The sequence below is a fragment of the Tupaia chinensis genome, unplaced genomic scaffold, assembly GCF_000334495.1.
Source record: "Tupaia chinensis unplaced genomic scaffold, TupChi_1.0 Scaffold000362_1, whole genome shotgun sequence".
NCBI lineage: Eukaryota > Metazoa > Chordata > Mammalia > Scandentia > Tupaiidae > Tupaia > Tupaia belangeri.
In genome coordinates, this window is record NW_006159859.1 from 3,076,424 (window position 1) to 3,090,432 (window position 14,009).

Genomic DNA, 14,009 nt, shown 5'->3' on the forward strand with positions numbered 1-14,009 from the left:
TTTAATTTAATTTAATTTAATTTATCTATTTTTTATTTTATTTATTCATTCATTTATTTTTAATTTGACCAGAGAGAGACACACAGAGAGACAGAGATGGAAAGTAAGAAGGCAAGCCACCAGGTCCGGGATTCGAACCATGGTCAGCCATATAGGAGTGTCCAGTGCCTTAACCACCATGCCACCTACTAGTCCCACTACTCACTGTTTCAAGAGAAAGAAAACAGCCGAGATGCATTCTTAATGTGGAAGATATTTTGTCATATTACAGTATTCCCTGTCTCTGAAGAATACGAGTTCTCTAAGTTGTTTTCATCACCACGTCCGTTCTCCATACCTGTGTGGCTCCGGATATGAACTCTCAGTGTCCCACTGCTAGCGAATTTCTGGCCACAATAGGGGCAGACTTTCTCCTTTTCTCCTGTATGTGTCTAAAAGGAAAGGAATAGAAGGTTGAGGATAAATGAAAGAATTAAATAAAGATGATTAAGTGCCTCTGACAATAGTAAATCCTTACTTTCCAGGATTATGTTTCATTAAAATGATTTACTATCACAATGAGATTTTAAACAATTTATCATGGAAAGTCCCACCAATGGAAAAACACTGTTTGAATCATGCATTAGTGTTAATTTGAAAATAATTCTACAGTTTACTTTCTAAGCTCTTATGGAGTCCCGCATCACAAAATGACAGAGTTATACAAAACCAATACATGCTAGCTAAACCACTTAATCGAAACGGGGCCACAGCCCCTGACCGCTGCCAAGAAACACTTCCTTTGAAGCATTTTCCACATTCTTTGTGTGTATTTAACTCTGGAGGACAGAATTAATCTCAATAAAGTCCTCTATGACTTGCCTTATGCTTGTCTGGACCGATTTGATTGCAAATCAAAAAGGAATATAAATCTGTTTCGGCCTTTAAAACCAGCAGGTGTTAATTGAGCAGTTAATTTGAAAGAACATTCCTTCCCTAAATATACCTTTAATCTAAGCATAAAACAATTGCACGATGAAAGGTGAATGGGTGTCATCAAAAGCAAGCTTCAGAAAATGTTGGGGAGTTCAAAGAAAAAAGAGTAGCCCCTCAAAAAGGAAGAGGCAGATGGAGCATTTTAAAGTGGCCTTACGATCTCATCACAAGAGCCAGTTTTCTACCAACATCAAAACAGATCATTCCAATAAGCGAAGGGTCAGAGCTTTTCCTTAAGACCCAATGTTTCTCAATCTTAAAAGAAAGGAAAGAGACACAGGAGTGGCAATTTCTTCAGGTATCTGCACATTCCCTAGGAGACTGCTTTTGGAATTTATTAAAGGATAACCTAAAAATTGACAAAAGCATACAGTGCCTCTTCTGGGTTACCATCACAGAGCAGAACTCCTAAGGCTTGTGTTTGCATTTATTCTTGTGCAATTACCAGCAAGTGTTCCTATTTAAATGGCCATGAACTAATGAAAAATAATTTTTTAAAAAGATTGTTTTGCTTTTGTTCTCGTTTTCAGTTTTTGCCATAGGGTGCATGCATTTGTTGGAGAGAGAGAGGGGGAAAGTGAGAAATCACCACCCAGGATGGGGGATTAAAGATGGGGGCAAAGGGGGTGATAGCCATGTGGCAATCCCTTCTCCACCATTCTCCTCTCGGGATTTTTTTGGGTACATATGCACACCCACCCAGAGTGATTTTCAAACTGCCAGCTCTGGGACTCAAACTGTGGTCAGCCAGGTGGGAGTCAATCAATACCTTAACCACCACACCACCCACTGGCCTCTAGAAAAGATTTTTTTTAAGAAAATCACATGTTCTCTTGTGCTGGAGCCCCAGACAGTTGAATGTATGGTTCGAGTACTGGACTGACAGCTTGAGAAAACACACTAGGAATGTACGTGTGCATGCCCAAAATCCTGAGAGGAGAGAGAGATGGAGAAGAGACTGCTACAGGACCAGGTCTTACAGGAGACATTTCCCCTTTCCTTCTCTGGCCAGCATACATCCCCTCCAACTAATTAAATAACAATTACAATGATACTTTCTAAGAAGAGAGAAACTGACTGGGACAGAGAAAAAGAAGTGGGTCACCTGACAATTTAAAAGAACCATCAACATAGCAAAACATTTTCACCACCATAAACTATTAATGTTAACATAATTTCTTTCATACCCTTATTGGTATATAATTTTCAAATCTGAATATTTGTATTATAATCTGAATTTAGAGACGCACTATTATAGTTGTAATTTTTTTAAAGAGTTATGAACTAAATACCTTAGTCAACATCAATGTCTTTAGAATTCTTTTCCTTTGGATTCATATTATGCTCAAGTTTGAGAAACATAGTCTAATCAATGCCATGCTAGCCAACCACTGGGTCTACAGCAGACATTTTCTTGATTCTGCATCAGAAAAACACATAACTGTTTTTGCTACAGGCTCCTGTATGAGAGTTACACATCTTTATATCTCAGTTGAACTTTTATTTATCCGGATCCATATTATCATTAGATTTAAAATAAAAAGAATAACATTTTAACATAAAAGAGACCTAGTTTCTCATTCTCTGACAGGAGCAGCAAAATATGGTAATTCTTTCTTGATTAGTGCAAGGTTGTATAGAACTATTTATATCTATTATTATAACACTGGACAATTTCCGACAGGAAGCTACCAATTTATTTGTACTATCTTTATAAAATCCAAACGATTTCTTTTGTTTTTACCTAAGTATTTCATTGTTCACTTAATGACCTAAGGTACTTAACAGGGGTAGAAGTTACAAACTAAAGGATATGAGGATTATATAAATGAAAATTAAAATATCTCTTTTATTTAACTCAGGAAATATATCCTATCATTAGGTATAAAACTTGGTAAGCAGGTTTTAAAAGACGCTGATGGTACAATACTTAGCTGCCGTAAGTATTGCCTCTGAACAGCTCACTGTAAGAACAACATTGGGAACCGGATGGGAGCCCAGTGGTCAGATGCAATGCTTGGCAAAGCTACCCACAAGGGATTGTTCAGAGACTCTCCTGATGCGGGGTTGGCTGAAGTTGGAAGTGAATCATGGCACTAAAACCCTGCTGGGGGGTCTCTCTCTCTCTCTCATTAGATAAATAAATAAATATAAATAAGCTTTCAAAGAACAATATTGGGCCAGCCATGGCATAGTGGTTAAGGCAGCTGGATTCCACATGACCTTCTACTCAGTTCGAGTCCCAGCCCTGGTGGCTTGAAAAACACACTGGGCCCATGTGTTTGCATACCCAAAATCCCAAGAGAAGAATGAAAGAGAAGAGATTGCAGTGTAGCCATCCCTCCTTGGTAGGTGACTTGTCACACTGTTTCTCTGTCTCTCTGGTAAGCACACGTAGCAAAATTAAAAAAAAAAAAAAAAAAAAAAATGAAGTAGAATATTGAATAGCTGTATTAGACAAAAATGAACAATATGATATAAAGATACATTCTCTGACAATGTTACTGCAGACAAAAAAAAAAACTCACCTAACAATTCACAGTACTTTTCCCTTATTTATTAAAACATAAGAAAAAAGTATTAAATTCATACAAAAAAAGTAACTGGAAGTTGAAAAGGTAATTGAAAAGTAATTGAAGGCATATACTTACTTTCTTATGACTTCTAAGGGAACTGAAAGACTACTCTCTTCAGAAATTTTAAAAAGAAAGGTGAGAACAACAACCACTGAGCGTTAAAGACAACAGGAAAAGATAGCCAGTGGATTCTGCCCTTTTGCAATAACCATATTAAGGCTATGCACCAAAATAAAAGTCATATTGAAAGAGTGATCCTAAGTTTTATTTGAGTCAAGCAATGCTTTCAAATCCCTATTCTTTTTATTTTTAAGAATTATTTTATTTTATTTCATTTATTCATTCATTTATTTTTATTTGACCAGAGAGAGAAAGAGAGAAAGCAAGTCACCAGGTCCGGGACTTGAACCATGGTCAACCCTGTGGGAGTGTCCAGCGTCTTAGCCACCACGCCACCTGCTGGTCTCCTCAAGTCCCTATTCTGAACCAGGAGCTTCCATATGTCTAAAGATGCAAAGATGAAGGTTCGTTCCAATTCTAAAAGAACTCAGTCTCACAATTTGCCAGTAAGTATCTCGATGAACTTTAAAAGATATAAGAATCATTAAGGCACCACTCCTACTTCTTTAAAATAACTAAGCCTACGTTAATCCAAAAATGTATAGAAATCAAGTACTCTGTAAGATCCACCTTTCAGCCTAACTCATAGGCATAGAGAACATACATCTCACTCTGAAGTTCTCTCTCATGGAGAAATACATAACTATTCCGAAAACTGAAGAAAATGCATGTTTTCAGAAGAGCTGATATAAACCAGGCATTTGCCATTTTGTGTAAACATGTTGATACATTAATATGAAATTATCACACAAATAAACATATATCTCCCTCTGTTTCCATATTGCATCCTTTCAAGCAGTCGGAAAACCTGTACTTACTTTCTTATGACTTCTAAGCACTGAGGGTGTAACGAACGCCTTATTACACAGCTCGCATCTGTACTTCTTGTGTCTCTCATGGACCACCTGCACGTGAACGTTTAGTGTATCCTTCCTTTTAAACGTGGCATCGCAGTGGTGACACTTGAAAGTCCTCTCACCTCCGAAACAAAAGAGTCAATAAGAGAACCATAAGATGCCACAGCAGGGTCCTGTCAACTCCTTCTCTTACTGCCTTTCTGAAAAGTAAGCTTTATAGCTCAAACCATCATCATAACCATAACAGCTAATTATGTTTACAACGAATTTCAGATTCTCATCTGCTAATTCACTGTGTGACTGACTGGAGAGAGTCTGGCCAAAATGTCACCTACCTTCCAAGATTTTCAGTCTCCTCAAATGGAAAATGGGGGATTGAATTGGCTAATTTTCTTAAGATACCATGAACATTTTTCAGAAGCATGATTTCTAGGGTAGGGCCTGGGTTGGAGCTAAGTAGACTTGTGCAGTGACCCAAGGCTTAAGTCACTAGGTGAGTTGCTCGTGGGCCCCCTACCAAGCTCCTGTCAGATCCCACCACTGTCCATAGGGTCTCCGGCCGTCACTGATCCCGACCTTTACCTTCAGTGACTAATTCACTCACTCAGCTATCAACATTGATTTTCCTGGTCAAACGTTATGATGCAACTTCATTGATTAATGTGTTGATCATCATCAAATTAAACAATTCTTTCAAGAGATAGTGAAAGTATAAACAGTATCTGGGTTGCCAGTTTTTCAACCATTTGGCCCATTTCAAGTAGTTTTAAGTGGCTTTTTCTATATTTTATACACTATTGTGTTAACCCAGGAAAAACTGTTGTTAAATATGTTTCTGTTCAAAATTAAACTTTGAATTCAAATCTTCTAGTCAGTAATTGGCAGCATCACGTCGTTTTTACACATTTGTAAAAACAATTTTCTCTGTGGTTAATAATTGGTCTTCATAATTTTTCATTTTCCCCTTGGAAATTCCTAGCTTTTAAAAGAATATTTGCTAAAAGTATGCTTTGAGTTTTAAAAATAGCTTATTTTTTGGATATTAAATTAGTGTTATATATTGAAAAAAAATTAAACATGTAAAATGCAGCACAGTCTGCATCCAGTCATTTCAATCCTATTTCTCAAGTTGTTGAGAACCAACAATCTAAAATAAAAAGTATTAGATTCTGGGATGAGCAGATGGCGTAATGGTTGTCACTGGACTCCCACACAGTAGACCATGGTTTGAGTCCCAAAGCTGGCAACTTAAAACTCATGCTAGGTCCATATGCATACATGCCCAAGATCCCAAGAGGAGAATGGAGAAGAGATTGTGGCGTGGCCATCCTCCCTGGGTGGTAATTTCTCGCTTTCTATCTCTCAGTCTCTCTCTTTCTTTCTGGCGAGTGCACACACCCTATAGGAAAAACCTCTCAAAAAAAAAAAAAAAAAAAAAAAACCACGCCCCTGCCACTCAGAGGCCTAGCTGCGACTTCCAGCATGGTGAAACTAGCCCCGAGTTTGTCACTGTTCCTGAGTCTCAGTATTCTCAACTCTCATCCACTCTGATCCTTTCCAATCTGAAAAGTTTTGAGATAATAAAATCCCACCAAATATCTCCATACTTTAAAGGGTCAGACAAGCTTCCTTCATCATTAAATTTATTGTTTATTTATTTTATTTATTATTATTATTATTTCACATGAATTCTGCAAGTGAAAGACAGAGAGTGAGGAAGAAAGCAAGCCATCAGGTCTGGGACTCGAACCGTGGTCGGCCATGTGGGAATTCCAGCATCTTAATCACCATGCCACCTGCTGGCCCTCATCATTACATTTAAAAGGGAATAAAAACATCTATTTCCAAAGAATGCACAAAGATACCTTATAGGATATAGGAAATGTGTTTAAATAATGGGAAAAAAGGATATAAAATAAAGTGTTTCATCAAAGGTGAATCTTATTATGGGAAAATAAAGCGAAAATAAGGAAGAAAAGATGAAAGGCAGAGTTATCAGCCATTTTATGTTTAAAAGCAGATTATAAAACTAGCAGCACACTTCCGACAGCCATTCTCCAAGACTACAGAACAAAGTATGAGATGGGTCCTTTTGTTCTCAACTGTCTGAACCCTGACTTACTGTTATGTATTAGCAGGTGTCTCTGCAAAGAAAATGGGGTCCGGAACAAAGCCTTACATTCCTCACATTGAAAGGGCCTCTCCTCAGAGTGGGTCTGCAGAGGAAAGACACTGAGAGTCAGAAGGATCCAGAATCAACTAGTCATGACAATCAACATATCTCGGATTCATGATGTGAAAAGAAAGAAGGGATGGTGGACAGCATCGCGTTTCTTCTGCTGACATTCTTCCACCTTGAAATTACAAATGCAGATAGGCCGTGCTCACAGGAGAAATCAACAACTGCATTTTAAACTCCCACATTAATTAAAAATTTGAGAAATCGTAAAGGACATTGTTCCTATTATTTTCTTTCTACAAAAAATCAACCACAATATATTTTGAGTGTCAAAAGCAGAAAGCAACACGTTCCGTTTAGAATACCATTTAAACTCTACGCATACTCACACAGAACGGAATCTAAGATGTTCTACAATACATTATGCAGGGTTTTTCCAAGAAAGTGGCAAGTGGTATTTAACAGAATGTTTGGTTTCTTCTTTATTGCATTCTTCAAACTTTCTACAATGAGTAGATACCATTATTATAAAAAGAAAGGAACCTTTTTATTTTTGGAATATCCAGATGGGAACGCAGGATTGCTTTAGTCTTCCAAAAAGACTGTGTTCCACCCTAGCTCATTCTCCCTTTTCCCAAATCTAGGACAAAGCAACTTGCAGAAATGACTTAATAGCTTGATTAGGAAAGAACCTGGAACAATAATGCCTTTCAGCGAGGTTAAACCAAAGCTGCATTATCTAGATATTGGCCTAAAGTCAACAGTGTAGTATTTTTAGCAGTACATTATTAGTGCACAGCAAGGCCAATAAATACCTTTGTCAGAAAAGATCCCAGCACCACTCTCTGAATGGAATGGCATGACATGTGAACATTTTAGCAGGGGATGCGTGCATTCAACCAATAGAAAGAACCCAAGAAGCCATCTCATTTAAGCAAGAAGGAGTAAATGTTCACACGTGGACCGAAGAATTCTGTCTCCAAGATATAATATATTTTTCAAGTAGCAGATGTAACTAAGCTTTCTTAAAGGTATCTTATCCCTCAATTTTTCATTTCTAAAGAAGGCCAGACTTTTCACTGATTTATTAATCAAATAACCCTTGAGCTATAGAACATCCCCCCATTAAAAGTCAAGCCACTGATGACACCAACATCTGTCACTGTAACAAGCCAACAGTCCACGAATGAATGCTATGAAATACATCTTATACGCTATTCTTTGTTACGCACCAGATCTGATTACTGTTACAGATGTAGAAAATACATAAGGAATTTGGATGAACTATTTATAACATCCACTAAGATGTCTCAAAAATGCCTAAAAGATTTTAAACATCATTTATAATAATTACCAAACTAACGCAGTTCAAGTCACATGGATCAAATATTAATTTCATGAGCACAAAATAAAATTTTCATTAAGACCATTCACAATTAGAAAGTATAACCCCGACTATCAGTAATATATATTCACTCCATAGTAACAGTAGAGATATTTCTTCTTTGGATCATGTGCAAAGCAAAAAACACTCATAAAATTAGGAGAAATAATTAAAGATAAAATAAATTTAGAGAAAATGGTTCAGAGATATGCTTATTAAGAATATTCTTTAGAGTGTACATGCCCTATAACAAAAAGCTCTCTTAAAAAATAATAATAATAATTCTTTTTTTAAAAAAAGGAAAATGTTTTGTTATTGAAGACTCAAGTCTGAATATCAAAACCTCATTACTGTCCCACTGTAACCCATAAGAAACCTAAAGCTACATAAAATGCAAATCAGCTGACTGTTGACAAAGTCTGTAGATTATATTTTTACTATTAAATTTATCATTGGCTTCCTCAAAAGCCCTTCTCCCAACAAACATACATTGAAACTGGAAGGATATTAAAGAATCCAGTTTTCTTTAAGCTTAATATAGACATAGGTAGCACACTCTACATAGAGAGGAGCCTAAATTTTAGATCCCACAGATGTACAGCCCTGCATGGCTGCACCCAAATTTACAGTGCTTGAAAATCTTAACTCCATTAGTACAAAGACAGAAGCCCACTCAGCCAATCACTGAATCTCCATGGCCTTGAGAATGCCCTACTAAGGGAAAATGGAATTTTCTCTAGTTGTACTTTAGCTTCACTCATGAAGATCTAGCTTTTACACTCACCACAGTGATTGCAGAGCAGGACCTTCTGCACAAAAATAGCATCCTACATTTAATTACTCCCATGTAATAAAACATAGTAAATATGCGATATACTAGTTCCTATAATGGGTAACATGTTTTCTAAGCGGGACGGTTAAATAAATTGGTAATTTTTCATTAAGATTTATTTGCTACGTGAAGAGAAACTGGTGCAGATCCCTAAAGTACAACTAGGCAAACAATAATAAACTGATGTCAGTCTTATCTAAAATTATAAAGTAAATACGACCATCAATTCTTGACTAAGGAATCATATTCTATGTAATATAAATGCCTAGAAATTTTACAGATACTAAGAGGATAATAGGATTCCAAACATTTGGTGAATACCGGTCAGGCAAAATAGATCGATGGAGAGAGAGCAATATGGGTGACGAATATTAAAATGTGTGTGCATGTGTATGTTTACGCCATCACCAAACTCTCAGAAGTGTCTGCCAGAGGGAACCAGCAGTTAGCGTAATGGCTATGTCGCTGGACTCCCATGTAGTCGACCGCGGTTCGCGTCCCGGACCCGGTGGCTTAAAACTCATGCCGGGCGCGTGGGCGTGCGTGCCCAAGATCCCAAGAGGAGAATGGAGGAGAAGGGATTGCGGCGTGACCATCCCCTCTGGGGGGTGATTTCTCGCTTTCTGTCTCTCTGTCTCTGTCTGTCTGGCGAGTGCACGCGCCCTATAGCAAAAACCTCTCAAAAAGAAAAAGTGTCTGCCAGAGAGGCATATTCTCAATGAAACCTTCACACGCACTAGCCAATCTATTTTTCAAGATAACACGGGTGTACAGTGAAGTCCAAAGAACAGATTTTGAGTCATTTTCTGATTTTAAATACATCCAAAATGAGATATAAAGTTCAAGGCCTATTTTCTGCTGAAAATACTGAACCTTAGCACACTTTCATTAGAGCATCATTCTCATTTGTACTTTTGTAGATTTCGCTGGTTCCGATGTGTAGTATCATCTGATATGAAACAAATTACTACGTCACAAGAAGGATATCTCTTTTTCAGAGATGAATTACATTCCATTTCATTTATCTTAACCTCGAAAAGTATACTACCAATTCATTAAGACTGGGGACATCATTTAAAATTCATCACCTTGGGGGGCTATGGAGGTGCAGTGCTGAAACGTGACACTCTGATGATGACCCAGAAGGGAAGGTTCTGGGTTCATGGCCTTTAACAGAAATGGTGGGCTGGGAGATGAGTCAATCAAGAGGGTAGAATTCCAGGTAAAGTAAAAATGTAAATCACTTAGGAAGAATCTCCATGTCATGACTCAATAACATGTGTTTTTTAAAACTTCTATTATTTCATTTCTTTCATGAGTGAGAGAGACAGAAAACAAGACAGAGAGACAGGCACTCCCAACTCACACTCCCATAGCCGGGATCGTGGGCATGCATGTGCACGCATGTGCACACCCAGCATGCACAGGGAGACCACTAGAGAGGAACCCAGGACTTTCCTATGTGGGTCCAGCATCCCAGAGCATTTTGGTACCACTGCTGTTGGCCCGGTAACATGTTTGATGACTTCTGGGTCTTTATGTTTCCTGTGTTTTATGTCTTATTTAGAAAACTCTTGATTCTTATGCAAATATTTGTCATTGATTGATTGATTGATTGGTCAGAGGTGGGTGTGCTTTGTCATAGCACAATCCTTTTTTTCTTCCATTTCTCTATCCCATTGGCATTTGGGGCATCCATGCGCACACAACTGGCAGGTTCTTCAAGCCACCAGGTTCATACCTCACATGCCTCCCATGTGGTGAATTTGCTCCCAGTGTACAAAGATAGGTAACTGTACAATATAACACCGTAAATGAAAGCACACGCTTCACCTGGAACATCCTTGAGGAAGAGCAACCTGCTACAAAGTTGGAGGAAACCTTGAAAACGTGATTTGATTATTGAGTACTATCTCTCAGTCTCCAACCTGGTACCTTCCTAAGAGATTTTCAAGTTTGTTTTGTTTTTAACCATATTGGATTTATGCCATGTATTCTGGCTATAGAACCTAATACACATATTAGAGAGGGACTCGCCCTTTTCTTTAAGGTCAAACGGAATTCCACCCAGGCAAAATCTGAAATTATCTTTCAAATTATTTGACCAGGACCATAAAATACTTCTTACAATGAAATCCAGCACACATATACACACACATAAATGACCTTACTCTTACACTTTCTATTTGCATTTTTAAAAAATTTGTCAGAGGACATGTGCATTTACCAGAGGGGAGAGAGAGGGAAAGAGAAAGAGAGAGCGAGAGAAAAGGCAAGAAATTCCTCTCCAAGGGGTATGTTGACACAGCGACCCCTTCTCCTCCATCTCACCCTTCTTTTTGGACTTTCAGCATATATATGCTCATGCCAGTGTGTTTTTCAAGCCACAGGGGCCAGGACTCAAAGCACTTGGTCTGCCATGTGGGATCCAGCCACCCTAACCACCAGGGCACAGGATAGTCCACTATTCTACTTCATAATGGCTAGCAAATTGATTTCAAGACCTACAGGTGGTATTAGATCCGAGTTTGAAAATAACTAGATGAGACATTATTATGAAAGGCCCATTCAGTTTTTCCAGAAGTTATATTATTCCAAGAGAAGTTCTGGCGGGATTTTCTCATAGGCCTCCAGAGTTTCATCCCCTTCAGGAAAGGTCTTTCATTTGAACCAACACACAGCTTTCCCCAAGGAGCTTGTTAATGATTCCACTAAGGCAAAACCCTCCTTCCTCACTTCCATCATCAAGCAAGTAGGGCCACAAGCTCCAGCATCCATAGCAGGAGGAGGGAATTACCATACACCGTACAGGAATTTTGCTTTGCATTAAGTTGGACAGAGAACAAAAGGAAGGGCAAAGACTAATTGACCAGTTTCTGTCTCCTGTGGGCCTAAACATCTGTCCAATCATGATTTAAAGAAATCTAACTATAGTTGGAACCAGATAAGCAATATTTAGCTTAGTAAAATCCTAAAATACACCAATGAATCAGATCAAATCATTGTCAGAAACGAGAGAGAAGACAAATGAATTTGACCTACTGAGCCTGTATAACTGGAAAAATGATAAAATGAGCAACTAAGTTTTTTTTGTTGTTGTTGTTGTTGTTGTTTTGGTTTTGGAGAGGTTTTGCTAAAGGGTGCATGCATTTGCCAGAAAGACAGCGAGAGACAGAAAGCGAGAAATCACCCCCCATGGGGGATGGCCACACCACAATCCCTTCTCCTACATTCTCCTCTTGAGATCTTGGGCACACATGCACACATGCCCAGCTTGTATTTAAACCACTGGGTCTGGGACTCAAACCGCAGTCGACTACATGGGAGTCCAGTTACAGAGCCATTATGCCAACTGCTGGTTCCGCAACTAAGTTTTAAAACTAGAAGATGCCGTTCGAGGAGGCCAGCAGGTGGCATGGTGGTTAAGGGCAATGGACTCCCACATCTCACACATGGCCAACTGCAGTTCGAGTCCCAAACCTGGTGGCTTGATTTCTCTCTCTCTCTCTCTCTCTTTCTCTCTCTCTCTCTCTCTCTCTCTCACACACACACACACACACACACACACAAATGCACAGTTCCTCTCTGGTCAAATTAAAATAAATAAATAAACAAACAAAGTAAAGTTCAATAAAATAATTCTAAAAAAAAAAAAAAAAAGAAATTGCCCCATTCGAAATGTCACTATGTTGTCATAATTGCAATGAAAGATAATATTCCCTTTCCCATGCAAATCTGAATGAAAGAGAAGATCTGACCCAAAGTCAAAAATATAACAAAAATGCATAGGCTACATTTTCAAAACACAAAATAAAAATTTACTTGATGTAAACAGTCCTTGGGACATGGAACATGATGGAGATCAAAGTGACCCTTAATGGTTTTATTTTTGTATTGCAGATTTCCTTCAGACAGCCTTATTTTTTGGATTCGATATATTCTTATGTTTCAGTTTCCCAACTAGCCTTTAATCAACAATGAAGGAGGAAAAAGTTGATTTGCTTTTTTACATGCTTCTTGGAGAATTATTTCAGATACTTTCATATAGCCATACCAAACATACATTAGGATCATAGCCTAGTAAGAAACACATTTGTCCAGAGCAGAAGAATTGAATGTGCTTTCCACTTGATATTACAGGCATCGGTGTTTCCATTCTTCCCAAGACATCATTATTACTTTCGTAGGATTTATGGTTGGACGTATGAGAGATGGTGCAAAGATCCCGTTCTAAATTCCCATATGGAACAGAGCATAAGCCAAACTGTGAAAAACTCATAAATGTGGGCAGATCAGTTTCATCAAGGAAAGGAACAAGAAGGTTCCAGAGACTGAATAGGAAACTAGCCAGATCATTTTTTACAGTCATGTAATTCCAAAGGAGCAGCAATAAATGCAGTCCGATCCTTGAACACATAATGCTTGAGTTAAATATCAGGGCGGTAAGCAAGAAATTAAACAGAGATGATCTGGGAAATGATCAATCAACACTTGTTTTTCCTTTGGGAAATCTCACTCTTTGGTTTTTGTTTTTTGAACTATAAAATTGATCAATTTTGAAAGTGATATCATGATTTTTAAAATTATTTCTAAAGAGATAAAGTGATTTTTAAGATTATTTAATTATTATTATTATTAATTTGACCAGAGAAATGGAGAGGGAAAGTGAGAAAGCAAGCCACCAGGCCCAGGACCCAAACCATGGTCAGCCATGGGAAAATCTAGCACCTTTAACCACCATGTCACCTACCTGCCCTGATAAAGTGCTATCTTTGGGAATCCTCACAAATACTGAAATAACTATAAACCCCTTGGAATATTACAAATGAAAAAAAAAAAACCAACAATTATTGAAAAAGAGATTATATACATGTTACTTAACAACATGGTAAAATATATTAACCAACATCAATAAGCAAGTATTTATTACATGGAATATATTTTTACAAGCATTTTTAAGATACTGAATATGTTTGACCAAATCTCCTACATTTAATTCAAACATTATTTATTAGTTATACAGAGTAAATAAGATAAAAACTTATACGTTATGAAATAAGAACTTGAGTAAAGAAAAAGAAAGTGT

At 37.7% G+C, this 14,009-nt stretch overlaps 1 protein-coding gene across 3 annotated transcripts in view; it reads right to left on the reverse strand.

The window, feature by feature from the left end:
• The window catches only part of PRDM5 (PR/SET domain 5), a 150,826-nt gene that overhangs the window by 47,706 nt on the left and 89,111 nt on the right, over positions 1-14,009 (reverse strand). For all 3 annotated transcript variants that reach the window (XM_006153109.3, XM_006153108.3, XM_006153110.3), the window contains 3 exons: positions 6,651-6,744; positions 4,490-4,650; positions 338-431 (listed from right to left, as the gene is read on the reverse strand). In XM_006153109.3, coding sequence (XP_006153171.1) covers positions 338-431; positions 4,490-4,650; positions 6,651-6,744 — 349 coding nt within the window. The remainder of the gene's footprint in view (positions 1-337; positions 432-4,489; positions 4,651-6,650; positions 6,745-14,009) is intronic.